We start from the raw sequence: 21,698 nt of genomic DNA, 5'->3' as shown, positions 1-21,698 counted from the left end.
CATCTTCCACAGAGGGCTCGGATGGGAAAGGGTGTGTGGGATATAGCTCCTGAATCTCTACTCTTGCTGAAGCTTTTGGATGAATAGTGCTCTTGCCTCAGATTCGAGCGAGAGTTTGACCGTAGTTTCGGTCACTGAGTACGTCGGTATCTTTGTATTGCAATTGTCTTGACTCATCTGTACAGGTCGCCCACGATTGTTAGTGTTTCTGGAACCGCAGGAAGTACGAATGATTCACCCACATCCACCGCTACACTGGCCCCAACAGCAGCTACTTCAAATTCTCTGAAAACTGGCATAATCGTTGGCATAATACTTGGTATTCTAGCATTCGTCGGTCTATGTCTGGCCCTCCTAGTGGCCTACACACGATCCCGGCGGCGTAAACGCACCGACGCATTCAAACGTCAACTCATGACTCGTCAAATTTCACCATTGGTGTTCAACAGAATGACTTCGTCACCTTCGTCTACTGAAAGAGATGGAAGTGGAGATGGAGATGGGTATCGTGAATACGTTCCGGAGGAGGACTACAGAAATGTAATCGAAACGGGGACTGTTCAAATAGCTGAACAGGAAGAATCATCCTCATTGTCGCATCTTAATTCAATGTACTCGGAACAATCTGTACACTCGGTGTACTCGGACTCGCCATCTGTTTTCTATACAGCCGTTCCTATTCCTCGAGCTGTGGGTGCCACTACTTCAGCGCCATCTCAAACTTCACCCCCTCCTGCTCCGCAAACTCTTAGCTATTCAGCATTGGACCTGACCTTCGATTCTGATCTCAAATTCCCGGCGTCCATTTCAGACACCCCTTCTGCTCCTGTAGCTTCAGACTCCCAATTTAGTACTTCGACTTCTCAGCCTGAATCTACATCCACTCTTCCTCAGCTTGCCCCAGGCTGGGTCTTCCCTCGTATTCAACCCCGTCTCAGTCAACTCCCTCTTCCGAAAACCGATCGCCAGATGGATATATACGATCGCAAGGTCCGATTACAAGGGAAACTAATTGGGCTACAGGGATGGGGAAATGTGACAGCTTCAGAAAGCCAAAAAGCAAAAATGAAGGAGGTCAGTGAACAGATTGGAAGATTGGAGACTTTAGAGAATTCAGATTGGGCTTTGGGGAGAAGCAACGAGGTGCCGATCTGGGGATTGGGGCTCTCATAATCAAGATGTACGATAGGAACCAGGGACTGAGGATCGCGTGATAGACATTGTTGGTCCTATGGTGACATTGGAAAATGGGGAGAAGGATAAAGGAAGCATTGAGAATAACAGAAAATCAAGTTTGACACTTCTGAACATTTTCTGCTCGTATACGCGTTTATGTATAAGTATAGCGATTTCTCCAAGTTACACACATTCCATCATCGCTCAGGCGACGTTTCATTTCACTGACAATCTCTGTATCCATTTTCTATAGTCGCGAGTGCCTGTATGAGTAGGAACATACATGACGGTCAGTCTCAATAATCCGAACTTAGTGAACAACTTCGAACGTGGGGGAATTATTACCGGATCGCTAGTGAGCAACTTGGGCTTGTACTTGTATCAGCAGACTGATCAAAACTCAAGTACTCAATGTTTGTTACGAGTCATGAGATTCCAGAATGTACAACATTAATAGTCTCTCTTTTGACATGGGAAATGTGTTTTGTTTACGAAGCTCAGGCTAATAAGCTTCCTCTCATTTCAAGCTGGAAGAACAACAAACATGCCTATCCCCACAGCCCCCCTTATTCCTCTGTACCAGCCCGCCCCAGTAACCAGGGAAGCTCGTATGACCATTCATTCCTTTCTCATTTCTTTCTCATTTCTCATATGTATTCAGTCGATTATGCTGATTTGGCTATCATCGACCTCCGCAACTTCGCGACTACCGCTGAAGAACGTGGAAAACTGGCATTACAAGTACGAGAAGCCATGTCCAGTCAGGGATTTTTCTATGTGATTGGCCATGGTTATTCCAGTGAACAGGTTGGTGGTGTAACTGTTGCTACAATCCGCATCCTCATTCACCTTCTATTCGTGATCAGATGAAACGCATGTTTGACATCGCAGATGTCCCGTTCTCACGAGTTAGCCATGATGAGAAGGAAAAATATCTGGCGTCGACGAAGCAAGCAGGCTCTTTCCAAGGGTATAAGCTACGTCAATATTGGGTAACCCCCGGTAAAGTTCTTTCTCTTGGTTCCGAACTTGACTTTTCGCTAGCACATCGACAACGGCGTTCTTGATCAGGTCGAAACTTACAATAGTGAGTCAAACGATAACTCATACATACCACGAACAATTTTATCTGTTGTTGTTCAGTCCATCGCGATGTCAGTAGTCGAGCTCATCCGGAAGCTCTTCGACCTTTGCTTCCCGAGATTGATCAATTTGCACGTCATTCGCATATCAACGTACTGGGTCCCATCTTGAGGTTTCATTCGGTCTAATTCAACCTCATAACGAAGCTAACTTCAAGACAGGCTAATGGCTCTTGGATTAGAACTTCCTGAAGAGACTCTCCTCGATATGCACAGGTGGGATGGTGACTCAGAAACATACCGTACGATTGCTTTGCCTTTACTGGTCGATAGACATCTTCATTCGTCTCTCGGCTTCAATTCCTGGTAGTTCGATACATGAAGTATTTTCCCCGAAGTGCAGAAGATGAACAGAAAACCAAGAATGTTTGGCTGAAGGGCCATAATGGTCAGTTAACACTAACTCCATGTTATTCGTCACAGTTACAACGCTGATCCCAACTATCAGATATCGGTACCATTACGCTTCTTTACAGTCAGCCAGTTTCTGCTTTGCAGATCTTAGCTCGTGATGGTACATGGAAATGGGTTAAACACATTGACAACGCTATTGTCTGTATAACTTCTTACAAATATCTCATTGGGTTCAAATCTTATGTTTCCAGGTCGTGAATTCAGGGGATGCGATGGATTTTCTTTCAGGGGGGTTATATCGTGCTACAATTCATAGGTCAGTCAAGTTCTCGTTCTTGTTAATGTCACAGTAATAATACTACACAGAGTGGTACAGCCACCGCCCGATCAGCGTCAATACACACGTTTGGGCATTTTCTATTTCTGCATGGCTGACGACGATGTAAAGCTCGCTCCTCTCGCTGCGAGTCCGGTATTGCAACGTCTAGGCATAAAGCGCCGCTTTGAGAAAGACGAGGATGCGCCAGTGATGGCCGAATGGCGGAAGGCCCGCACCGCGGCTTATGGGCAAAGTATCTTATCGAAATCATCGGAGGAAACGGATATCGAGCAAGAGGTCATTCAAGGTGTGGTCGTGAAGCATTACAGTTAACCTACAAGCCACTGCGGCTGAAATCATAGCTATCTCAATGTACTTGTACGTTTTCTTGAAAGAAGTGCATCGGTCTGGCGCTCCTGTCACTCCTTTCAAGGTTTTTCCATTCACACGTATGTCAGCATTGCGACCGGAATTTGTGAGATTCGAAAATCAAATGCACCAGGGGCTACACAGTATTAGGCCTCGAGTCGCGCCAGATATCTAAAACGGAAGCCCGTTCGTTTTCCCAAATAGCAAATGTCCCCATGTTCAGTAACGGCCTAATGGAACAAAGGCGGGTATCTGTGCCTATTTAAGCCTATCTGCGCCCGTACGCTCCATAACGTCTCTAATCTGTTGTATGTCGTTTTCTTGAAAGCCACGTTCAATCTTATAATAAGGAACCGTTGACAGAGATTCAACATTGGCACTTGGTGCGACGGACCGCGCCAAAACGGTGGCAGTCAAAAGTACTACGGTTGGGTTGATGTTAGTTGCATGTGGCATGCGAGTAGGCAAAGATGACATGCGGTGATAATTCTGACCTTACGGTAAAACATGGATGAGAATCTGTTGGACAACGAACGCGGGTCGAGACTTATTGCCTCAATCCTTGTATGAAATCCTGAATGCCCTGGGAAGTTTTTCTCTCGTATGGCGCGGTATACTTGTGCAGATTGGTCAACCGCGGAGGAGTCGACGTAATCTGATGAAAAGGAAGCGGAGACCTTCGAGGACCTTCCCGCCAATTGCTCTTTTTTTTGTCAAGTACATACCCCGTTTGCCACCAATGTTCAACCTCTGACAGGCCTCAGACCTGCTTGAATGATCTTGAATATTGACCAATACGACAGCTAGAAGGCGGTACAGCTCGGCAATTATGGAGGATGAACCTGGATAAAATTAAGTATACTTAGCAGAGCCGTGATCATATTTGAGATCTGAATCGGATCTGGAAGAAATGATAACGACTGGCATCGATATGTAGCAGGCAAAGCTGAGTGCTTCCCCGAAACGTCACCACCAATGTTAAAAAGCTTCCCCGCAGAGTGTACATTTCCCTTCCTCTCAGGTTGAGGAGAATTCAGGCGAAAAATAGCAAGGCTGTGCTTCGTGACTTGTTGTCAGCGAACAATGTGACACTATGTCACAACCCTTGTTTACTGCCTTTGTAACCTGTTACTGCCAGGCTCTGGTGTTTTTCTTTGCGGATAGGTGCGAAGAGCGTTTTTTCCCCTTTCCCGAGTCCCGAATTCCCGTTTCCTCCGATACTCCGTCCGTATCCCGTGGAATGTTGGATTGCATAGCTGCTAGCGATACCGTTATAGACACTCCCTTCATCCTTCTTGCTCTTGACCACCATCTGGCTTTATTTTGTCCCCTATAATTCTTTATATTTCGATAAAATGCTAATCCATCCGCTATAGACTTGTTTCGATAAACTTTCAGTCCAAGTTCCCTTCTAACGCGTTTCGTCGTCGTCAGTTTGAACACTATCTTCGAGCACTTGGTAAGTGAGCGTTCTATAATTTGTTGAATTGGTTTTGACTATCTTATATCAGTCTTCTTGGTATGTATAATGCCGTGCTTCATATCAGCTGTAAACGTACCATACTGATGAGATGCTTATTCAGTTTTCAGAGTACCCCCAAACATCTATCATCCGCTCGAATGATTTCTACACTCTAAACTCACGATGAACAACAACATGAATAATATGACCATGTCCGGTATGGGCATGAACAACATGGGCGGTGGACTTCCCATGGGAGGAGGCGGCTTGGGCATGAATGGTGCTTTGGGTAACGGTGCTATGGGAGGCATGGGTGGAATGAATGCTATGAACATGGGAATGAATTCGATGGGAGCTGGTGGAATGGGCATGAACATGGGCATGGGGAATATGAGTGGAAATACGGGCTCATCGAGAGCTGGCGGAGGAATCAATCCTTCACAGCTTATGGGTCTCGGTGCTGGAAGTAGTGGAATAGGTGTCGGAGGCGGCGTTAACCCTGGACTCAACTCGATGAATCCCATGAGCGGAATGGGAGGCCTCAACCCGACGCAGCTTCTGCAATCACAGCATCAACGTGACCGCGACCAGATGTCCGCTTTACAACAATCTCACATGCAGCAGCAACAGCAGCATAGTGGCGGCTCTAGCATGGGCTTGGGAGGTGGTGGTTTTGGGATGAACAACATGAATGGTATGGGCGGTATGAACAATATGGGTATGAGCAACAATTATGGGCCGATAAATCCCACCGGCATGTCTTCTTCTCCTGCTTCGTCGTCCATGGGAATGGGTATGATGGGAGGTGAAGCGACTCAGAGAAGTGGTCCTATGGGTAACCTAGGTATGATGGGCTCGCAAAACCATCTTGGTATTCAGCAACCACCTAATTCTATGAATTCTCATTCCTCTCCATCCAACACACCGCACAATCCCATGTCACATTCCTCCAACCCGAATCTCTCTTCGAGCTCCGGTTTAGGCCCAAACATACCTCCACAAATGCTTCATGCGATGGGCATCTCCCCCCAGAGATTCCAAGCGATGTCACCGCAGGAGAAAGCCATGGTAGCACAGAAGGCAGCTCTCGCTTTCAGGAACAACTCGAATGCGAATGGTCATCCTCAACAAAATCCTTCCTCACCATCTTCTTCTGGCCCCCATGGTATGCATGGGCAGAGCAATCCACCTTCATCAGGTACGGGCTACTATGATCGTGATGGGCTCCAGCCGCGAGATCAGGGCCGTGTGTTTGGTGAGCAACAAAGGCCATCCGCAATTCATGGTGGATCAGGTACTCCGGGCATGGAATCGCTCGGGAGACCAGGGAGCTCTACTGGTCTCGCTGGGTTTCCTGGTGACATGATTGGGATGGGTGGAGGGATGGGTAATATGATGCCGCCTCCGCCAAGACCTTCAACCGCAATGAGCAATAGGTCTGCCTCTGGAATGGGTCAGTCGCGCTATTTCTTGCGCGAACTTCACTCATACGATATTTCTATCTTGTTGCAGGCTTATCTACTGCGCCGTCGAACATGGGCATGAACAACATGGCTGGGATGAACATGAACAACGGCATGAATGGTGTTAATAGTATGGGAAACATGAATGGAATGGGTAACATGTCGGGAATGAGCTTGGGCAATAACATGAACAACATGAATATGGCGTCAGGATTGTCACGTCCCGGTACCGCCATGGGGATGCGCACAGGAAACATGAACGGCATGAACATGGTACGTTTATTCCACCTTTTCGAATTTCTTTCCTCGCACACATATTGATGCACAGCTCTTCCCGCTTAGAATACGAACCCAATGGGTATGAGCATGGGCATGAATCATCCGGGAATGGTAAGTAGCATTCCTGATTTTTGATACTTTTCTGTGCGCATCCGTGCTACTTTAAGTCTATTTGTGTGCTACGATTTGTGTAACTCGACACTCATTTTCGATGCCTCTCGCAGAATTTGAACATGCCTCGCAACTCATCTAATTTACCGTCTGTTGGCGGCGGTACCACTGGTCCAAGCGGCGCTCCAGGATCACCAGGTCCGGGCAGCGGTGGAATGCGTCCTCCTAGTAGGGCGATGAGCGTTTCCTCTAACGGAGGGCGCATTGGGAACGACGGTCCTATTGTCAATGGTTATCCCATGCCACCCAGCACCCCGAAGCATCCTCAAACCCCAGGAACACCGCAAATGGGACATGGTCTCCTCCAGCATCAGCTACCTGGTTCATCATCGTCGCTACCTTCGACGCCATACCCGCATCCTCAGCATTTACACCAAGTCAGTCCTCCTCCTAATCGGCCCCCTTCCGCTGCTCCTGGCTCACCCAGTATGAATGGCGCGGCTTTAGCACGGCGTGGTTCTCCAATGTCAGCTCAGCCCGGCATGGGTATAAATGCCGGTGGCCGTGGGACACCGAATCCACTGAAGAGAAAAGCGTCGGGGTTAGAGTCTCCGAAAGTGGGTCCGCCAAGCGGAACCTCGCCCGAAGCAATGGAACGCCCGGGATCAGCTATGCAAAATGGTATTAGTGGCAAAGCTTCATTCAACAATATGAATATTGGGATGGAGATGACTAGACCTGGAACAGCTTCGGGCTTCTCCCCGCCTGCTTCTGGTGGTCCGAGACCGCAGCGTGAAAGCACCTCGAGTAGTGGTCCTCCTCTGCTCACTCCTTCGGACTCCCTTCTTCCTTTGAACAATTCTTCGCACAAGGATGAATCAAACCCTTTCAGCATATCGAGGCCTACCGGATCCATACCTCCCAATTCGTCGGTCAATATCCCGACGGAAATATCTGGGACTACCGCCACTTCTCAGGCTGCCGCGGGACTAGTGTCTAGTAACAATCTGAATGGACCTGTGAAAGTGGTCCCGAAGCTTCCACCTCTCCCCGCAAATGTTAACCTGAATCCGCTCGTTACGGAAGTCAAAATCGTTCCCGTTGCTGGTTCGGATAAAACTATCCCTCTGCTTACTTCAGATGAAATCGAGGACATTAAGCGATGGCAAAAAGTTGATTCCACCTACGAGGAAATGTACAAAGCCATGAGGGAGAAGATGGAATTGGAGTTGAAAGGAGACCCAAGAGCACTTCCTCGGGATTTTCTGGCGTTGCTAGATGCTGGTGAGTTTGGAGGTTTAGGTGGGAAGGGAGGCGTTTTAGGCAATGCGAGCATCAAATGGTGGGAGAAAGGGTCATATAGTGTAAATCCCGGTGCCAGATTCAGACAAAGAAGAGAGGGTTTCGATATCAAGTATCCCGGCAAAAGTAGAAGGGAAAGTCACGGAAGGAGCAAGAAGGGTATAAAGAGGGAGGGTTTCCGATTGTGAATCTTTTAATTGTGTCATCTGGTGTTATAGACAGTGACCCAAACTCTGTTTTCTAGGCCTCGTCGTTTGAGTATCGAAGAAGCAAATCGGCCTGAACAGCTAGTGCCTATTCGCCTTGAGTTTGATGTCGACCACCACAAATATCGAGACACCTTCGTATGGAACTTGAACGGTACGTCTTTGCGATTGTTCCTCCCATTTGGTCCTAAAGTAAATATTGCATCAGATCCACTTGCTACACCGGAAATTTTTGCGCAGTCCGTTGTGGAGGATTACCAACTTGCGCCTTCTTATCACTCTACAATCGTCAAAAATATCCAAGAGCAGCTTAGCGACTACAAGGCTCATTCAGCTCTGTATGACGGGGAAGGTGGCGAGTATCTTGGCGATGACAATGACCCCGCAGCAGTCGAAAAAGGTGTCCTAAACGAAGAAGATGCCACTTTTTGGGAAAACTGGCGCAAACGACTGAGAACTGAATATGGCTTTGTCAAGGCCGGACACGATTTGAAAGCCAAACGAAAGCGAAAGGTTCCTGGTGTCAAAGAAGAACCTGCAGAAGACGCTGATATTGAAGACGCGGCTGACCCTGATTCGCTTCCGGACGAGAAATCGATGGCCGTGGAGGAATTCGAATTTGACGAAGCCAAGATGACTGAGGACATGAGAATTGTGATCAAGGTGGGTGGGCAACTAATTCACGCGCCGGTCCTTTTATATGCTTACAACACTGCGGCGATGCTGACTCGTCTGTTTTACCTTCAGCTTGACATCATTGTTGGATCAATGAAGTTGGACGATCAGTTTGAATGGGACATCGACAATGTCAGGGCGTCACCAGAACAGTTTGCTGAAATATACACGAGAGACCTTGGACTGAGTGGTGAATTCCGGTGCGTTGATCTGGAAATTATGCAAACCCAAAAACTGACGTATACGTCGATGTATAGTTCGGCCATTGCTCATTCTATCAGGGAACAAGTCCAAACATATCACAAGTCGTTATTTCTCGTTGGGCGTCCATCGGACGGGTCTTACATTCAAGATGAAGAGTTGCGTTCAGCATTCCTGCCTAGCCTTGCTGAAGGCGCCCGCGCCATGGATCAAGTTCAATTTTTCACACCCCTACTCAATTACCTCAGCGATGGAGAGATCGAGAGAAATGAGAAGGAGCGTGATAAAGATGTCAACAGACGACGAAAGCGGAACACGAGAGGACGGAGAGGTGTTAATCTGCCTGATCGAGAACCCATCAGGACTCATCGCACGCCTGCTATTGGTTTCCCCGAACTCGATGCCGCCACGCTCGCGCTCGCCGCTGCCGCAAATGCTCCTGTGTCTCGTAGAGCTGCTGCTGCTGCTGCCTCACTTACCATAGCCAATATGGTCGCATCGGAAAATGGAACTCCGCTTACCCCTTTGTCACTTCCCGCAGTCCCTCAACCCGCTGCAACCGCGGTCGTCAAGGAGAAGAAAGTCAAAGGTCTATTCAAAGCACCGCAGATTCCTCCTTCAGTTTTCCGCCCTCGCGCCAAGGTCACCGCTCCCACGCCTTCGACAGCGGCTGATATATCAAGTCTTCCTGCACCGCTGGAGAATGATCCTCCTCCCTCCATCAATACACCTGACAGAAGATTCTTAAGGCCGCTTTCAACTAGAAAACCAAAAGATAGTGAGCGGGAAGCAAAGGAAAAAGAGTATGCAGAAGGCCAGCATGCTAATTACATCGATGGCGTCTGGCACTGCTCTAATTGTGGATGCCCAGAAAGCATCGCAGTAGGACGCCGGAAAGGTCCACTGGGCAATAAATCGCAATGCGGGGATTGTGGTAAGACTAGATGATTATGTCCGACTTGTGATGATGATTGGTTGACATTTTCTTCCAGGCAGGTTCTGGCATAGACATAGACGGCCACGTCCATGTACATATAATACGGATGCGGAATACCACAACAATATGTCGAAGAAGAAAGGACCGGCGGCAACGCTGCGTGCCCAAGATAGTTCCGTATCGACTCCTGCAGACGATTCATCCGCACCGCCGACGCCTGCACGCGATCGGAAGAAAGAAAGCTCAGAGGCTCCCTCCAGACAGTCTCCTCCTGCTTCTGGCCGCGCAGCCCGGGAAGTGGACAGAGTGATGTCTCCGATCTCTTCAAGTTCTAGCGCTTCCGAGCCACCTCTTTCTCAAAGGGTCAAATTAACGAACGGAGTAACCGCATCTCCTCGTAAGAGCCCTTCTCCTTCAAGAACCTCGAAGCCGGCAGATATGGAGGAGTCGAGGAAAGATTCTGCGAAAATCGATTCGTTGACGTCTTCCCCTCCCCGGACAACCGCGCAAAGTCCTCCTACATCGCCAGCTAAATCCTGGGTATGTTGACTTGATACCTTTGAGTGAGGGTCTAACAGGATCTAACTAAGTAATTCGTCACTTACCAGCCCCCTTCGTGGCTCACCACTACCATGCATAGTACCCAAACAAAATATCCTAATGATAAATTTGATGTTGTGTGGCGGAAAGTCGGTGAAGGTTCAGAATGGCGTATCAAGTGTGTAGACTGCCCTGGAAAAGTGAGTTACCAACTTTCTGGAGTCTTCGCAATAAGTTCACCACTCGGCCTTGTATAGTTGTACAAACCAGGTCCAGGGGAGACTTTGTCGAATTTCGAAGTGCATCTAAAGAATCGGCAGCATCGTCAACGTGTAGATGACCGCGTTGGCAAATAACATTTTCTCGATACCCTTTCTTGCTTATAATCACTACTATCTCTCTCATTTTTCCTTTTTTCCCCTACCTTGTTGTGTCCTCTCAGCTCCGCTATTACTACTGTTTTGTATCGTTATGTTAGTTATACTGTTTCCAGTATGCGATTTACGGGTTTGGCATGAATCAAAAATTTTAATCCTTACGTCACGCGTCGTGATGCAGGCTTGGTCCAAAGTTTTAACCACAAGCACTCTTTTCGGGGTCGCAAATCGACAATATGTCCTTCAAACTCGTCCCTCCTCCAGAACGGCGGTGATTCTCTCAAGGCCATTGAGCCAGACCGGTTTTGGGAATCCAGCTCGACGCCCATATCGTGGCAGAATAAACAGAATACCTGTTGTTAAATATAGTTCCTTGCATACTTCTTGCCATGTATCCTTCCCCAATTCTGCCATGGAATCAACGCCGGGACATGACTTACCATCGGGCTCCTTCGTTGATCATACCCGACCCGACCTGTTCTATCACTTACTAGAGCCTCCAACACCTCTATCACCCGACGTTCCCGTTTATGCCCTATCTTTCTTGCCTTCCGCTCCTCCTGTCCCGAACTCGGCCACTATCATCGGTTGGTTACCTGCTTCGACGGAAAGTCAAACGGAGCAGGACGCAGGACTGAATGATTTCAAGGAAAATAGTGCGTGTCTCTCTTTCTTCCTTAGTAGATGCACTGAATCCGCGGGTCTACTTTAGTAAAATTCCGACACCTACTTCATGAAGCAGTCAAAAGTGGACTACAAGCAAATGTAGATGAGATCCAGCGAAATGGAGCGTTGCAAATACAACAAGGATGGATGCATATACACGGTGTGTATTTCACTAGTCAAATTTTGGTGCTCCACTTGCTGAGAAACTTATCATGTTTAGACGATCGTAACATACCAGCCTTGGGTCGGATCGGTGACCCAGATGACATTATTGCCTCAGTACTAGTTGAGGATGGAAAGGTGGGCATATTCACTGATATCTTGTACTCGAACTCAACCCCGCATAGATTAAAGCCGACACATATCAGGCTATGCCCGCATATCGTCTTTGCACTTCCGATGGTGTAACGCAACTCACGGAAGGTCTTTCTGCACATTTACACAAAATTCTGTTGCAGCATTCAGAAATCGAAAGAAAAGGGCGAACATAGCAGAGTTGTTTGAATTCGGCTTCCTCTGGACAACGTCCTCATCAGACGGATGTTCAATTATCTTAGGGAGAAAGTAGTACATAATAACCAGTAAACAGAGCTTCCTATCAGTTGTAGTGTTTTACAACAACACCGTTAATCACTTCTTCCTCAACGCGGTCTTCGTCGGTGGACTTCGCCAGTGTAGTCTGTCCATAAGCTGAAGTGCGAGCCTTCCGCCATTCCACCATGAGAGGTGCGTCCTCGTCCTTTTCGAACCACCGTCGAAAACCTACACGTTGCAACAGCGGACTTGTAGCAAGAGGTGCGAGCCTGACATCATCGTCGGCTGTACAAAAGTAGAAGATTCCTAATCGCGTGTATTGACGTTGGTCTGGAGGTGGTTGGACAACTCTGTGATACTTATGAGTTTGAAAGCACGATACTGAGTAAATAAAGTTGCAGACTACCTGTGGATTGTAGCGCGATAAAATCCACCAGAAAGGAATTCCATCGCATCTCCAGCATTGACTACCTATGCACACAGTACTAAGTTAACTTTTCAAAAGATCATACGACGCCAACTCTGACTTACAATTGCATTTTCAATATGCTTAATCCACTTCCAGGTACCATCACGCGCTAGGATCTGCAAAGCAGCAACAGGCTGACTGTACAAAATACTAATGGTACCAAAATCTGTACATAAGTGGGGCGTAAGAGATACGGAGAAGACTGTTCGCAAGCAAGAATGACTAACCAGTATGCCCTTTCAGCCAGACGTTCTTGGTTTTCTCTTCATCCTCGGCGCTTCGGGGATAGTATTTCATGAATCGAACTAGAAGCGAGCGAAGAAGAGCAGGGTTTGTCAGGTATCACCGATGCAACTCCACCATGCAACTCACCGTAAGTCTCCGATCGTGTGTCCCATCCATGTAAATTTACAAGGGTATCCTCAGGAAGTTCCAGTCCAAGAGCCATGAGCCTATCAAGAATGAAAGGATGCCCTGATAGAAATATGCACAATCTACCTCAAAACCGGATTCAGAACGTTCTGGTGCGAATGACGTGCGAATTGGGTTATTTCAGGAAGCAGAGGCCGGAGGGCTTCTGGGTGAGTGCGCTTATTGACGTCGCGATTGACTGTCCAATGCGATATGTAGTATCGGGAAATTACATCGAACTAAAACGGTGATTGGAATAGGGACTCACTATTATAATTTTCGACTTGGTCGCGCACGCCACCGTCGATGTGCTGAATCTCAAAGTAAACCACAGTAATGGTCTCAGACTAGAGACACCGCACCCAGTATTGACGGAGCTTGTACCCTTGGTAAGAGCCAGTCTGCTTGGTTGGCGCAACGTACTTCTGCTTCTCTTCATCGCTAACCTGGGAGAAGGGAACATCTGCGATATCGAACATTCGTTTCATCTAGATTACGCCATGAACGAGAATTAATTGAGAATTCAGCTGCGATACTGACTTGTTCCGGAGAATAACCATGTCCTACTATGTAGAAGAATCCTTGATTGGACATTGCGTCTCGTACTTGCACTGCTAGTTGCGCACGTCCCTCTACCGTGTCAGCCTTACTGAGGTCGATGATAGCTAAATCAGCATAATCGACTGCAACATTATGTCCATCCTAAGCCTAAGCATTGTGAAGGAACTTGCAATTTCATAAACGTACGAGTCTGAGTAGTTTCTGGGGCCGGTTCGTAATGAAGAATTTGTGGGACTGTAGGGGCGGGCATGATTGAGCAGCTGTTTACTCTGAGAAGAACGCAAGGCTAAGAGTAGCTCGCTGAATGCTATTTATGTGAGTCTGGTGCAAGTTATCCATAGAATGACACCATATCTTGATTCCCATGACACAGTTGCGTTCAGTTCTTGGGGAACTAGAGAGGCATGATAATGGTCATGGTACTTCTTTGGTGAACTTTTATGGTTTACAGTAGAACTCGTTAGTAGATAAGGCCGTAACATGGACGTCTTTCGTTATGAGGTTGAAGGAATCCAAGTTAAGTACAAAGCCGACTGGTCCGGACCGGTGTTGGACAAGATGCGAACCGTAAGTGAGTACGGCGCTGCATCTAATCCGAATACATTCATACATCCTGTCAAATTTTCTGCATATAAAAGGCCATGTATCATTGTATGCGTTTTGACTTTTCGCCTCCAACCAAATGTCGTCCCCAAAACCGTACAAGCTCGACGTATCATCCGACTTTCTGAGCTGGGTCACGGACCGAGTGAATACCGCTCGTATCATTCCCGATATAACACATCCTGCTGGCGAGGAATGGGAGTATGGAATCCCCACTGCTGCTATGGAACCATTGGTAGAATACTGGAAGTCGAATTTTGACTGGAGGAAAATGGAGAAGCAGATAAACGAAACATTCAACATGTATACGATTGACTTGGAAGAGGCTGGCGAAGTCATCTCGTTACATTTCGTACATCATCGAAGTGATAGACCGAATGCTATTCCCCTCATCTTTGCTCATGGATGGCCAGGAAATTTCACGGAGGTACGTATCAACTACGAAACGACCCAAAATCATTCTGGCTAAGGTCATAGTTCAAATTATAGGTCAAACATCTTTTGAAACTTACTGCTCCGGAAGATTCAGATGCACAGCCATTCCATATAGTGGCTCCCAGTATCCCTGGATTTACGCTTTCTTCTTCTCCATCCGTACGTGCTATCTCATAAATTTCACTCTCGGACCCTGACATCGCCGCAGAAACCAGGCTTTGGGCTTTCGAAAATAGCAAATGTCTATCACAAACTCATGCTCAAACTTGGATATGAAACTTACATGGGTCAAGGTGGCGATTGGGGTTCCTTTATTCTTCGCTCCGTTGCGCTTCAACATCCTTCCTCCCTTGTTGGTCTTCATATCAACTTCCCAGTCACCTTACCGCCAAAACCATTGGCGAACCCTACGACACTTTTCTGGCTTGCGATACGCTACTTTTCTCCGGAAGAGAGCAAACGTTTGAAGCGTATGCAATGGTTCTTGAAAAATGAAAGTGGATACTCCCAAATCCAACGCACCAAACCGCAAACCATTTCATATGCTCTTCAAGACTCTCCGATAGGCATGCTTGCCTGGATTCGCGAGAAAATTCACCTTGCTACCGAGGAAGATTATGTTTGGAACGCAGATACTGTTCTTACATGGACCATGCTCTACCTTATTTCCGGAAGTGCAGGAAGTGCCAGAATTTACAAAGAGGCTATCTCTGAAGTGGGTGGAACTACTTTCGTGCTCGGGACAAAGATCTCAAAAGAGGTCGCGGTCGGTGTGAGTAGTTTCCCAAAAGACGTAGGCTATGCGACAAAATGGTGGGCTGAAGCGACTTTGGCGGAGAAAATCGTGACCTGGCGGGAGAATGACAAAGGAGGTCATTTTCCTTCGGTAGAATGTCCTGATACCCTTATAACGGACGTTCAAGAATGGGTGAAGGCAGTGAAAGAGACGAGTACACGTTCAAAGTGGGATGCACTTTTGCAGGCCGGAAGACTTTGATTCTTGGAGATAGTTGTAGTAACAGTGTAGTAACACGCCCTTCAGTACGTACATAGGCGCAAAAGCAAAGCTGTATATGAATTTTGAAATCTCCACTAACTTCAAGAGAGGTTCCACACTGCTTGTTTACATAAGTTTGGAATGGTAGGGGGGAGAACAGGCGTCATCTATCGTTGCTTTGCATCAGTAAGGTGTTCTGGTGAACAATTATATAGTATGGTGGTAGAGAGTAGTGTTCCAAATAAGTAACGAAGCCTGGAATCACGGATATCTCCTCCTCCTTCTCACGCCTAGGGGCATATGAAAGTTCAACGTCAACCAACACCTACTTCTTCCCGGATTAATTCAGTTGATGGGGAACAGAATGACCGAATATGACCGAATAGTGATCGATAGGTCGGATAGCTTCTGTAATTCTGGGGAAATACGGGACCGATGTATGTTGTGCCAATGAAGATTGAGATATTTAGGATCATGCAGGAAAAAATTTTAAAGAATGCCTATTAACCCGAAGTCAATGGTTTTTAATTAGGCTTAATTAGTACTTGAGGTGATAAACGCTCAGTTCGCCCTAGTTCGCTAAGGCAACGATCCCAGCCTGCAGTTCGCGAAGAAGCGATTGAATGGCACTTGGTGTATTGGGGCAGATTAGATAAGATATTGACCACAATAACGTTCAGCTGCGCATGTTAGTCCCTTTCACATTTCACCAATCCCCATGTCCATATCACCCTCCGAATTGCACTTTCTTCAACTGTCAGATAACTGTTAAACCTCCCGGATAAAAAGGCAGCCTCCTCTATCAGTCGGAACTTCTCCCCCATTTTTCCAAAGTCATCTGATGTTTGAATACCATCCCTACAAGCAAGGAGAAGCCTCAAAGTCGAAACGTACAGAATCGCCTTGCACGAATGATTCGGGCACAGGCTCCGTCAAATCAACACAGACCGCCAAAGCTTCAAAGCGAATCAGGTTTGCTGTACATTTCTTAGAGATGTCACCAGTACTCATGCATAAATTTTTGCCAGGGGTGAGATTGCATGTGCAGAATGCCGTAGATTGAAGTATGTCCTCTTGCCCGAGTGAATTATTGGAAGCCAGGAGGGCTGAACAGCACGAAAGGATTAAATGTGACCGCCTCGTACCTTGCTCGACTTGCGTTAAGCGCGGTTGCCAAACCCTATGTCCCACTGGTTAGAGCTGGAAGCCAAATGATTGAAAAAAACTTATTACTCACAATTTTGCAGGCACGATTCCTCCAGGACAAGGCAGTCGGCGAGTTTTCTCAACAAGCAAAAATCCTATATCCTAACGACTGAATTTAGATTTGTCCTGGCTGCTACCGATCACCTTCATCGCAAATTGGCAAAGTTTGAAGCACGTATGCACTCGCTTGAAGATGCGTTGACCATAGCGCACACGACTTACAACCTCGAACCACATCCCCTACTATCAGATCGGGAAGATATCTACACAGATACTCAAGAGCTGAAGCCCATGCCAGAGGCTAGCGAAGATGAAGCTGACTTGACTCCATACATTTCGGGCTCCTTACACGTCAATGGGAGTGGCTTAAGTCGTTTCTTTGGTCCATCTGGTGCGCCCGAGGTAAGAGTTATAATGATCGTTCAAGTCGAAGACTGACATGAATTCGGTTGAAGAGCCTCTTGCTTGTACGTAGCGACATAGTTTTATGCTTTCATACCCTCATACTAGCACCCCTAGGACATTTCACCCCAAGAAGAACGATTGAAGTCTATCTCGATTCCACGCCTGCCGGAATTGGACAACTCTTACCTTCCACCTGAAATCATCAACTTCACGCGCTCTTTTCCTTTGACTCCACCTAACATTCCCATAGCTTCTACGCAGAGATCGATTCATTCCTTTCTTCCGCCAATTGAACGAGCAATTGCTTTATGCGACACGTTCTTGGAAAACCTTTCGTGGATGTTTCACATAGTTTCCCGCCAGCTACTGGTATCTGAGCTGATACCCGCAATTTATCAAGGGACGTCGCTTTACGGCCCTCACGAACTCGCTTTATTGTATATTGTTCTTGCCATCGGCGTTCTTGTTGACCTGAGCATAGAACCTCTTAATCTCGAATCGCAACATTTCTACCATTTAGCCCGAGCTGCGTTGGTTTTGCAGCCTGTGTTAACGGAGTCCTCCGTTACGACCATCAAGGTCAGCTCTGTGTACCCAGTGTATTCTGACAGTTAACATTGCTTTTGTAGGTATTGCACATGATGAGTATACACAACGGCCTTAGTAGCCAAGAAAACTTAGAGCAATCATATGCTCTTATCAACCTTGCTGGTCAGATTGCCACTCAGGTGTGTTGCGTATTGTATTTTTTTCATCCTTTTTTCATACTCGTTCTAAGATTGGGTTTCGTATGTTCTAAAGCACTGTAATACAGAGTGTGGGTATAACCTGTTCTTATAGATATTGACCCATCAACTTGGAAATTTCAAGGACGTGAAGCTTATGACAGACGCGTTTATTGGTGGAATTTACTTGCTGGCATCTTGTGGAATGTCAGTGGAACGAATATGTATTCGAGATCAAGAAGCTGATGCGTTCCCTCAGTCTTTAGTAACAGGTCGACCATCAGGAATATTTGCTGAATTCATCACCTGTAAAATACCCACTGTCGAAGAAGAGAACATGTATCAGCGGGGCGAATTTCCTTTAGGATGTGAGTTGGCGATGTCTACCTCTTTTAGGAATCAATGTCATTATTGTTTCTAGTTGGTGTCTGGGGTTTTCACACTACTTATACTTGTCTTCTTCCCTTGGTCCACATAACATTATCCACGAAACCGTCGTATGAGAAGGTGCTGGAATTAGATGCCAAAATTCGCACGTTGGTCAATCCGAAACCAGATAGTGATCCTTCGGATGACCGCACTGCTATTTCGATGAGGACCTTCGTACGATCTCATTATTCACATCTCAGTTGAGTGAATAATCCATTCTTGGAGTCAACTATCGCTAAAGCCAAGTTCACTCGTAGTGCTTTTGTATCTTCATCGACCATCTTTCTCGCTGGCAATGACCGAGCATACCGCCAATCCTCTGATGAGTCCATATGGGAAGTCAGTGCTCACCGCTTATCATGCTGCCTGCGCGGTGTTGGATGATACACGAATACAATATCAGAAGAAGCCGCTCTTGGTTTGTAGAGTATGGCAAATATGGTCGTTTGCATTCTCCGCTGCAGTCAGTTCTTCACCTGTCGTCACTACAGAGTTGCTAACATCTATCGTCCAGGTCATTGTGGGTACCGTCGCTACTAATCCAAATTGCCTCGACGTGAAGCCACATCCTCTGGAACAATTCGAATCGGCATGCGAAGTTTTCCGCGGGGCGGCCGAAGTTAGTAGTCGAGCCGCTCAAGCTCTGGTATGCATGCTCTGAAGATTATATGATATGTTATGATAATGCTCACATTCTGCGACTAGCTTGTCCTGAATGCTTTGTTGCAAAAAGCGATTGAGGTCCAGAAAAACCATCATAACCATAACCCAACCGAATTCCACTCTGAACAACCTTATTCGCCACCGTTTGCAGATAGACATCGGAATCAACATATACCTGACGCATCTTCGTCTGCGCCTCATGCATATTTAGTATCGAAACCTCTCCTTAAATCAGAAAACGACAATCTTTTTCCCTCCAACTCAGATCGACGGCTATCTTTGCCTGCCTCGTCACCACTTTCACATCCTCCCGACCTAACAAATAGTTGGTGTCATCCATCTAACAGCCACGTACACCAAAAGGGCACAACGCACAATATTACTCATGCTCCTCATGAAAACGGTGCTATGATCTACGATAGATGGACGTCTCTCATGAACTTCAATGTTCTTGACAGTAGACATATACAATCATCGCCAAATGAAACATCGCAGTTTCCGCACTAATATGCAGACATTATATTTCGCACCAGTGGCGCAGAATATTCAGGTGGTGTGTATTACTAAATCTACTAATATATGTATATGCTTGAGACTGTAGACCCTTCATAATTTTTGTGGAAGATCCAGGATGACCATATAGAGATGTTGAGAGATGACCTCAGTTAACTCAGTAGTTCGAATCCTATCATTGTTCAAGTACATCGATGGTTAGCGGTAGACCCGAACAAATGATCCGTCACCCATCTATCCATGGCTTCGCCATCCAGGTCACCATTGGATAAAGCTATCCAGGTATACGCGTCGCGTAATCTAGTGCCAAGCACAAGACAATTCCAAAACTCCTGGTCCGTGAGGAGGTCAAAGCAAGTGTTATCAACCTTGATTAGGTATTGCATACATCACGTAACTATTTAGTCACACATATAGCACCATGTTGTCGGTCGCTTGAGGCTCATGGTTGTCATAAGTTGAGTATGGGTCGAGTATGTCTCTTGCCGCTAGCTGGTCGAGCATACACTGCTATCAAGCGATTTTCTTTGAATTCAGATGACTGAGGGTAAGATGACTCATTGCTCACAGCTCGGTACCGGCCTCAAACTCAGTCTTTTCCCAGTAACTCCAGTATCTGCATCCAAAAGATAGGAAGTATTTTAGGAATATAAGTTTAATTCACACTTCAAATGTGGTACACATCACTGATCCAGATTTCGGAGAAGTATAGAAATGTAGCAACAAAGCTGTTCAGCTTTGGCAGCAGTTGATAAGAATACAGTAATACCACTACGCGATTGAGACGTGTGGAGCAATGATGGATACAGACTGAGACTGAGAGGGGTTTACAAGATTAGAAGGGTATTATAATGTAATGGAAGTGGATAATTTGGTCGAGTACAAGCAACCTGTAGAAAAGGAGTTGAAAATATTATAGCATAAGATGTCCCACAAAACTGGCCAAGTCCCAATATAATGAGTGAGAATTTCCGGATAATTTCCAATGAAAGGAGGAAGGAAGGAGTCAACGAATGTGAAACAATATTGCCACAGCAGATCATGATATAAGACCAATAGCATTGACAATGAGTCATTTCGAGGAAGCGAACGGTACACTGGTAGATGATCCTTGACTCGTGGGCTGTCGAGGCCAAGTCACTATCAATATGCCCTCTGACATATGAGCTTTGATGTCAGCGTCCTGTAGAACAATGAAACTGGGGTCAGCGCTATTGTTCGACAAAACAGGGATGAGGGAATTCACCTTAATTCCATCAGGCAATGTGATTCTTCGTTCGAACTAGAAACACAGGGATGGCGTCAATATTGCCCGTGATAATACCTAATAGGGACTGCACAGGCATGCTACCTGAAGTGACTTACTTTACCGTAGCGCAGCTCCTCTAACACGTATCGGTGCTTGAGCTCTGATTCATTCGCCGTGGTGGCAGTGGATTCCAAAGGTGCGGGGAAGCGTGAATAGGACGGTTGGTTAGTGTACTTCTTGTCCGGACGGACGCGTTCCCCTTGGACAACAAGTGCCCCTTCGCGCAGGTTCAGGGCAATCTCACTGCGTTTGACTCCGGGCAATTCGAACATAGCGGTGACAATGCTGGAGGAAAGATCGTCAAAGACATCGCATCTAGTAATGGACGGTTATGGACATTGGAACAGAAGCGGGCACTTCCACGAACCTGGGTCTAAACATTCCAGATGAAGGATTGACAAAGCGAATTCTATTTGCCTTCAGGAGTGCTTTCAATCTCTCAGCGACAATTTGATTGACGACGTCGTCGTCCGGAGATCTCCCGCGAGAAGGAATTCGTGATGACCTTATATTTGCTGTTCTTGTTGGGGCCATGGAAGTCGAAAGTAAGAGATGATGTAGTGGCTAAAAATCATGGAGTGTGGCTCCTTATATATGCCGCGGTGAATCATGGATTAACTAAAATGGAAAGACTTAATACTGGTTAATCCAAAGTAAGTCCTGCCTCTCGGGCCACAGAATTAACCTTACGCAGAATATATGACTAGCTTTGACTAGGATGCTTGAACTATCCTCCGACCCCGTTGACGACTTAGAGAAGGCGTTCGCATTACGAATGCTGACAAGGACATAGTAAGGTGCGCTGACAACGGCGGGTATTCTGTGAAACATCCGTCAATGCCTTCCAGTTATATGATAA

At 46.6% G+C, this 21,698-nt stretch overlaps 9 protein-coding genes across 9 annotated transcripts; 6 read left to right on the top strand and 3 right to left on the bottom strand.

Annotated features, from left to right (window-relative positions):
* Positions 1-216: 216 nt before the first annotated feature.
* C8R40DRAFT_741030 (uncharacterized protein) lies at positions 217-1,537 on the top strand. The gene has a single exon (XM_046236065.1). The coding sequence runs from the start codon at positions 415-417 to the stop codon at positions 1,171-1,173; it is 759 nt and encodes a 252-aa protein (XP_046080640.1). The 5' UTR covers positions 217-414; the 3' UTR covers positions 1,174-1,537.
* Positions 1,538-1,720: 183 nt separating this feature from the next.
* Positions 1,721-3,324, top strand: C8R40DRAFT_1059284 (Clavaminate synthase-like protein; the record flags this gene model as incomplete). The annotated part of the gene is made up of 10 exons (XM_046225253.1): positions 1,721-1,784; positions 1,838-1,983; positions 2,043-2,168; positions 2,221-2,263; positions 2,320-2,431; positions 2,481-2,560; positions 2,629-2,706; positions 2,767-2,870; positions 2,924-2,988; positions 3,039-3,324. 10 exons carry the CDS (start codon positions 1,721-1,723, stop codon positions 3,322-3,324), a joined length of 1,104 nt encoding a protein of 367 aa, XP_046080639.1.
* A 1,956-nt stretch (positions 3,325-5,280) lies between these two features.
* On the top strand, positions 5,281-11,066 carry C8R40DRAFT_1130741 (uncharacterized protein). Its single transcript, XM_046229183.1, has 11 exons — positions 5,281-6,275; positions 6,335-6,558; positions 6,628-6,675; positions 6,789-8,161; positions 8,222-8,337; positions 8,392-8,846; positions 8,931-9,058; positions 9,116-9,993; positions 10,052-10,536; positions 10,605-10,736; positions 10,794-11,066. The coding sequence occupies exons 1-11, from the start codon at positions 5,336-5,338 to the stop codon at positions 10,890-10,892; spliced, it is 4,878 nt and encodes a 1,625-aa protein (XP_046080638.1). The 5' UTR covers positions 5,281-5,335; the 3' UTR covers positions 10,893-11,066.
* A 259-nt stretch (positions 11,067-11,325) lies between these two features.
* Positions 11,326-12,070, top strand: C8R40DRAFT_1176683 (uncharacterized protein; the record flags this gene model as incomplete). The annotated part of the gene is made up of 4 exons (XM_046232554.1): positions 11,326-11,569; positions 11,626-11,739; positions 11,800-11,879; positions 11,927-12,070. The coding sequence occupies 4 exons, from the start codon at positions 11,326-11,328 to the stop codon at positions 12,068-12,070; spliced, it is 582 nt and encodes a 193-aa protein (XP_046080637.1).
* Positions 12,071-12,177: 107 nt separating this feature from the next.
* Positions 12,178-13,804, bottom strand: C8R40DRAFT_1163561 (Clavaminate synthase-like protein; the record flags this gene model as incomplete). Its single annotated transcript, XM_046230382.1, has 11 exons — positions 12,178-12,318; positions 12,346-12,463; positions 12,520-12,584; positions 12,645-12,748; positions 12,810-12,887; positions 12,955-13,034; positions 13,081-13,192; positions 13,262-13,304; positions 13,356-13,481; positions 13,534-13,676; positions 13,741-13,804. 11 exons carry the CDS (start codon positions 13,802-13,804, stop codon positions 12,178-12,180), a joined length of 1,074 nt encoding a protein of 357 aa, XP_046080636.1.
* Positions 13,805-14,086: 282 nt separating this feature from the next.
* C8R40DRAFT_1155348 (epoxide hydrolase domain-containing protein) lies at positions 14,087-16,051 on the top strand. The gene is made up of 3 exons (XM_046229599.1): positions 14,087-14,584; positions 14,647-14,751; positions 14,801-16,051. The coding sequence occupies exons 1-3, from the start codon at positions 14,237-14,239 to the stop codon at positions 15,587-15,589; spliced, it is 1,242 nt and encodes a 413-aa protein (XP_046080635.1). The 5' UTR covers positions 14,087-14,236; the 3' UTR covers positions 15,590-16,051.
* A 236-nt stretch (positions 16,052-16,287) lies between these two features.
* C8R40DRAFT_739420 (uncharacterized protein) lies at positions 16,288-19,683 on the top strand. The gene is made up of 15 exons (XM_046236058.1): positions 16,288-16,561; positions 16,618-16,653; positions 16,712-16,782; positions 16,837-16,864; positions 16,915-17,197; positions 17,251-17,262; positions 17,315-17,779; positions 17,830-17,928; positions 17,979-17,988; positions 18,041-18,132; positions 18,185-18,293; positions 18,347-18,553; positions 18,612-18,817; positions 18,869-19,000; positions 19,060-19,683. Exons 1-15 carry the CDS (start codon positions 16,431-16,433, stop codon positions 19,522-19,524), a joined length of 2,346 nt encoding a protein of 781 aa, XP_046080634.1. The 5' UTR covers positions 16,288-16,430; the 3' UTR covers positions 19,525-19,683.
* A 519-nt stretch (positions 19,684-20,202) lies between these two features.
* C8R40DRAFT_1130726 (HSP20-like chaperone) lies at positions 20,203-21,660 on the bottom strand. The gene is made up of 6 exons (XM_046229182.1): positions 21,530-21,660; positions 21,207-21,471; positions 20,896-21,154; positions 20,777-20,812; positions 20,421-20,713; positions 20,203-20,346 (listed from the first exon to the last, which is right to left on the bottom strand). Exons 2-5 carry the CDS (start codon positions 21,371-21,373, stop codon positions 20,603-20,605), a joined length of 573 nt encoding a protein of 190 aa, XP_046080632.1. The 5' UTR covers positions 21,374-21,471; positions 21,530-21,660; the 3' UTR covers positions 20,203-20,346; positions 20,421-20,602.
* C8R40DRAFT_739730 (uncharacterized protein) lies at positions 20,261-20,815 on the bottom strand. Its single transcript, XM_046236059.1, has 2 exons — positions 20,777-20,815; positions 20,261-20,713 (listed from the first exon to the last, which is right to left on the bottom strand). Exon 2 carries the CDS (start codon positions 20,604-20,606, stop codon positions 20,358-20,360), a length of 249 nt encoding a protein of 82 aa, XP_046080633.1. The 5' UTR covers positions 20,607-20,713; positions 20,777-20,815; the 3' UTR covers positions 20,261-20,357.
* Positions 21,661-21,698: the final 38 nt, after the last annotated feature.

Source organism: Lentinula edodes, assembly GCF_021015755.1.
Source record: "Lentinula edodes strain Le(Bin) 0899 ss11 chromosome Unknown C8R40scaffold_54, whole genome shotgun sequence".
Classification (NCBI taxonomy): domain Eukaryota; kingdom Fungi; phylum Basidiomycota; class Agaricomycetes; order Agaricales; family Omphalotaceae; genus Lentinula; species Lentinula edodes.
This window is presented reverse-complemented; position numbering and strand designations above follow the sequence as displayed.